This window comes from Aythya ferina, assembly GCF_964211825.1.
Source record: "Aythya ferina genome assembly, chromosome: 1".
Lineage (NCBI taxonomy): Eukaryota > Metazoa > Chordata > Aves > Anseriformes > Anatidae > Aythya > Aythya ferina.
Window position 1 is genome coordinate 65668122 of NC_140296.1, and position 6000 is coordinate 65674121.

General features: G+C 36.9%; 1 protein-coding gene across 3 annotated transcripts in view; it reads left to right on the plus strand.

The window, feature by feature from the left end:
- The window catches only part of TGFBRAP1 (transforming growth factor beta receptor associated protein 1), a 31915-nt gene extending 27715 nt beyond the window's left edge, over positions 1–4200 (plus strand). For all 3 annotated transcript variants that reach the window (XM_084506198.1, XM_084506199.1, XM_084506200.1), the window contains exons 10-12: positions 151–310; positions 1448–1881; positions 2808–4200. In XM_084506198.1, the coding sequence (XP_084362324.1) occupies positions 151–310; positions 1448–1881; positions 2808–2996 (783 nt within the window). In that variant the 3' untranslated portion in view covers positions 2997–4200. The remainder of the gene's footprint in view (positions 1–150; positions 311–1447; positions 1882–2807) is intronic.
- Positions 4201–6000: the final 1800 nt, after the last annotated feature.

Sequence of the window (6000 nt, forward strand, 5' to 3'; positions counted from 1 at the left end):
TATTTAAATGAACAAAAGACTTCTGGATTATCTGAATTAACTAAATGAACTTAAACATTTCTATGTAATTATGTACATATTCATTGAAGTGTTATGGGGAGGAGGAGTTGTATTTGTAAACTGAGCTAACATTGCTCTTTTCATTTGTAGAAAGAAAAGTATCATACTCATCTAGCTGCATTGTATTTGGAGGCAATACTTCAGCGAAAATCTGTGACCACGGATAATTGTACAGAAACAACTGAACTTCTATCGAAACTACGCAGTCTTCTTCAGAAATCTGATCTTTATAGAGTTCACTTTATTTTGGGTAAGACACACTTCTCTTCATCTTTGCTTCCCACTGGAGCTAACATACAGCGTTTATAAAGTTCTCTTAAGGATAAAAAAAAAACAACAACAAAAAAAACATTTGAGGTTTCTAGATGGTAAAACTATCAACCAAATTCACCTATTTAAGGTAATTCAGTGAAGAGAGCAGCTGTTACCATCACCTTTTGATCTGAGTTCATGAATTAGAATGGCATGTTTGCCACTTCATCAAACACAGAGCATGTGACTAGATAGAAAAAGTATCTTCATACAGTACCTTCTTAATTTCCTGCTTCTTTTTAATGATGTGCATGTAACATGACAATCTTTTGCAAATGGAAAAGTTACAAGTTTATTTGTTAAGCAGTCTGTTTCTTAATTAGTGTGAACTATAGCAAAGCTTTGAGGAGTGTGATTACTAGAACTTTTGTTGTACGTAACTGCCTCCTGCTGTGAAAACTGGGTTTCATGCTGGGCAGAAAAAAAGAGGATCTTTTTTTTTTTTTTTTTTTTAAGTGAAAAGGACAGTATATACCTTATTTGTAATATAAGACAAGCAACAGTTGAGGTAAAATACCTCTGGCCAGTGCTTCTTTGCCTTGCTTTTTAATGTACTTTCCAGTGGATGAAAGGGAAATGCCTTGTTGTACTGAAAGATGTGAAATACTTTCTGAAAGTCAGTGAGAAAAATCCACTGGCTGTTGAAATAGAAACAGGTGAGTAACAACTAAAATAACGAAATAACATTTATTGCCTCCTTGCCTTTCTAGTTACTAAAAAATTATATAACAAGTAATATACAAGTATAAGATTCTGATGGAAAGTCTTGCTCTTTTTTATCTTTAATTTTTTAAGAGTACGAGCTGCAACGTGGATTATTCTCTTGAAATCCATGTCTTTCAGAACACAGGTTTTACTTACTTTTTTTGTCTTACATAAAGATGAGATCAATGCATGCTTGTGTGTTCCTTCTTGAAAAACAAAATAGTTTTATGGGGAAAAACATTGTATTTCCATACACATACATGTACTTAGTGGGAATTGAGCTCTGTGGGCTTGTCTAACTTGAATTTGGGAGAAGCAGTAGTGTTCTCTCCTCCACTGAGCAAACGTTGCCTTGTTTCTCATTTAACAGACAAAGTCCGTGGCACAGACCTTCATATGGAAAGTGCAATTTTATATGGAAAACTAGAAGAACATGAGAAGGCTTTGCATATCCTTGTCCATGAGTTGAAGGACTTCCATGCTGCTGAAGAATACTGTATATGGAACTCTGAGAACAGAGATCTGCAGTACAGACGGAGGCTTTTCCATATGCTGCTGTCGGTATATCTAAATCCAGGCGCTTCGGATTATGCACTAGTCATGGCTGCTGTGGATCTCTTGAATAACCACGCTGCTGAATTTGATGCAGCTCTGGTTTTGCAGCTGGTGCCTGACAGCTGGTCAGTGCAGCTCCTTTCCCCCTTCCTGGCCGGAGCAGTGAGGCAAAGCATTCATACAAAAAGAATGACTCAGGCTGCACTTGGGTTAGCACAAGCTGAAAACTTGATCTACAAATACGAGAAGGTAGGTTTTTGCTTTTAACAAAGGTGCTTGTACCAGAGGCACTTTAAAGCTTTATTCTGTATTTATTATATATCTTAATTATAATCAGACACTTGAAGAGTTAGGAGAAAGGTGAGATCAGGTCCTTCGTAATTTTAATTGGTGAATTTATTAGTGTGTTTTTTGTTTTTTTTTTTTTGCCATGGCTACTACAGTCAATTTTATGCTTTCTCAGTAAAACAAAAGGGGAGGGGGAGCCTTGAAATAGGAATAACTTTGAACTTGTGGACTGAATGAAAATGAATCTGAATCTGAGATTTCTGGATTAATGAAGCTCTTTCAGTTGTGTTGGTTTTTTTTTTTTGTTTGTTTGTTTTGAACAATGGAGCATTTTCTTGCTAGGATTGAGCACTGTCAGAAGTTGCAAGAAAGCTTGGCATTAACGCGCAGCACTTGGCGTTAATTAAAGTTTGTCAATCTTTGTTTAGTGATGAATTCACTTACGAAGCGTTTTTCTATTCCAAGCTATATAACTGTGTTGCTTAAAGTTTCCAGTGGATTTTTGATTTCTTTTTGGTCTAATAAAAGTTTATCCAGCTTAATCTGTCTATGATAAGAATGTGACAATACTCGGTTTGCTTTCGAGTTGTCATGTGTCCTTGTTTAGGAAGCCGTTGCAGGTTTTTATCTATACTAAATGTGTGAGTGCCTTTCTTTGAAAAACAGATTAAAAAGGAAGAAGCATGGAAATAAACCAGCATGAATGTGGAAACTTAATTTCAAGTTAAATAGTTTTAAAAAGCTAAATCTTTTTTTGCCACTTATGTCATTGACTGTGTTTGTAATGATATGGTGATGTTACCAATGATCTGTTGTGTTTTTTGTTTTTTTTGCTGCATCTTATTTTCCTTTCTTGCTAGATTCATGTTTGGAATTTTTTTCTTTAGGTCAAACAAAAAGGAACTCCAATTCTCCTTTCGGACAAAAAGGTCTGTCAAGTGTGCCAAAATCCTTTCTGCGAGCCTGTATTTGTAAGATACCCAAATGGGGGTATGGTCCACACGCACTGCGCTGCAAACAGACGTCTGAATTCAAACATGGCTCATCACTCTTCCACTTCAGGCAATCAGACTTGAAATATGTTCCAGGTCCCACAAGTTCCCATGACTTGCATCCCATTGAAAGTGGGCTGGAAAAAAGAACAAAGTGCAGCTACTTTAAGTATAAATCAAGATGAACAGATAGTCCTTGGGTTAATGGGAAGAATTTCATAAGCATAAGATATGGCCACTTGCCTTCTCAATTTCTAATGAATGTAGATATAGGAAAAAAAGTTCACTACCACAGAGAGGTGTAAATATAGGCTCTTCTGTATATAGTAACGAACAGACAAAGAAAGCAAGCCTTTTCTTCACAGTAAGGATGAATGTCATGGAGACAAGGTAAACAGTTATTTTCAGAAATGTCACTTTGCACTGAATGCGGTGTTGATAAATGTGTAGAGGTGGAGATGGCATCTCTGGAAGTTGGAATTCTTGGAGCATTACACGACAAGACTGGCATAATGCAGCTGACTATCAGGACAAAAACATACTTCGGTTATGATGTTTGCTGCAGCATGTCCTCTTTTGGATTCTCTTCCCCAGGATCACATTATGAACTTGTTCTTTGCTCTACGAGTCATTGGCTTTTGCACTTTTTAGTACTTTTATTTCCTTCCCCTCTCTGCTGTACGGAATTTAAACTTGAGCACTGGTTTGTTAGGTTTCTACTCCTACAGTTACTGTAGTAAACTGAGTGGAAACTGATTGCCTTGGTCACACAGCTGTGCTTGGAAGAAAAAAATGAAGTCAGATTGTCTGGTCAGGCTGTAGTCACTTTTATATGGGGAAGATACTTTAATATTGATTTATTTATTAATATGCAAATATACTGTACATACAGTTGAATAAATTGATCTTATCATAGAGTTTCCTTGGAGGATAAGGATGTAGCTGATGCATAAGCATATAGGTTACATGCTAAATGTTTGCTATAACATAGCTTAAGCAGATTGAAACTCCACAAGAATGGGTGTTAGTACCTGTGGATGACTTTGTGCAATCAGAATCATGGAAAGGTGGATTATTGGGAGCAAATCTACAAAGATGCACTACAGGGGTACTGGACTTATTGTAGTCTACAAAACATTCTGTAAACTAAAGCTTTTCAGACAACGAAAAAATATTTAACTGCCAGGATGAATTGTTTAACCATTTTAAAGCAATTTAAAAGAGGCAGCATCCCACAAAAAAAAAAGTTTGAAAATGATGACTTTAAATAAAAGTTAAGAATTTCAAAGTCAAAGCATTTCTTTCAATTTTTTAATGCTCTAATAAATAGTGAACAGCATGCAGCTGACAGTCAGTAGGGCTTCTTACTGTTTTAGTGTTCCAAATCAGAATTCAGACTTCCCGCAAAGTGGATCATCTGCATGATATCATCTAGTTGCGGTCTCAGCAGAAGTCTCAGAAGTGTTATAAGGCTGTTTCATAAGCCAGCCTTTCCATAAACATTGCGTTGCATCCAGGAATGGGCAACCAGGCTGCATCCAGGATATTTCTTTCTCTTTGAAGTAAAAGCCCTTTGGATCTTTCTCTTTCCTGAATCAGAAATCAGAAAAGTATAGCCATCATGTTGGGTTAAAAAAAAAAGTTGTTGTTTTTATCTCTTTCTACTAAGGTATGTAAACATTTAGTGAAAAGCACCTTCAAAAAGGACATTCTTTGTCACTTCTATTATGAGTGATTATCCAGCGTTTAATTGATACGAGCAGGTTCTGTATCTTGTATTCATGATTTTCAGATATCATGTATACAAATAATAATGATGACAGACAAATTTGTAGTTCCCTGTCCTCAAAACGTTTGCTGACAGAGAGGCAGTGACCTTCCAAAGATCTGATAAACTTTGTGTATAGTAGCATGCTATTCATAAGAATTACTTTATTTTGCTGCAAGCATCCTCAGTGTGCTCTTCGTTCTCATCTAATAAGGAGGTATTAAAGCAAATATCACTCTGCACGGTCAAGACTAATTCTGGCTCCTAGGTAGTGATGAACAAACTTATTCTTTGTCAACTAGTGCTGCAATGGATTAGAGATCATATTATTCCAGACCACAAGAAAATTCTTAATTGTTATTGCATGAAAAGGTAAGGCTGAAAAATATAAAATTTATATTAATGATTTTTCTTTTTTTTTTGCATTGGCTAAAATGTAGCAGTAACAAATGTCTATTTCTACATACAGAACTAATACAGAAATAGGAGTAACACAAGATAGCATATCTGCAATCACTGATGACCAAAAAGGTGATTGTTGAAGATGGGAGATCTAATCTTTTTAGCCCTCCAGGAATGGGGACTGGATAAGGTATTAACATTTCTTTCAGACATTGTTGGCTTTTTTTTCCCAGATGAGCTTTTATACCGGAACTCATTTGGATGAATTAATATGAAAGTCCCATGGCAGCAAAACGAAAAAGCAAAAAAACAGCACAAGGCTGAGGTAGAGCAAGAGCTCAGCAGGGCAGTGGCAGGTGAAGGATGCTGCCGCAGTGTGCGTACAGCACTTCAGCAACTGGGACATCGCACGATCAGAGGAGATGGCAGCCTATGTCAGAGCGGTGTGTGGGATGCTGTATTTTATCACCAGGAAATTCATGGAAGGTGTCTGCGCTTAAATCCTCTTAGGAAGACAACTCCACAACCTCTCTGAGTAAGAACTTCAAATTGGAGAACCTGAGTTCGTTCCTCCATTTCTTAGCGCTGTCAGTTTGCTCTTTCTTGTTTTGTATACCTGAAATGCTGGGACAGCGTTGCTGCTTTGGGAAGTTCTTCTGACACGGCTACAGCAGCAGTGGGGGAACAATAATCTGGTTGTTAATTGCCAACTAGATTAATAAAGGCAGGAAAGAAAATTATTTCATTGACCATCCTAGATCTGAAATTGAATGGACTTGGGGCTCTGAGAGGTAAAGCTGCTGATTTTTTTTTCTTCTCTTTGTCCAGCTAGGGGATGCAGCCTGCCCTTGGAGAAAAGAGGTTGAGGCAGAACATTTCTTCTTAATTTAGCTCTTGGTAAAATAGTTGTTTGTAATT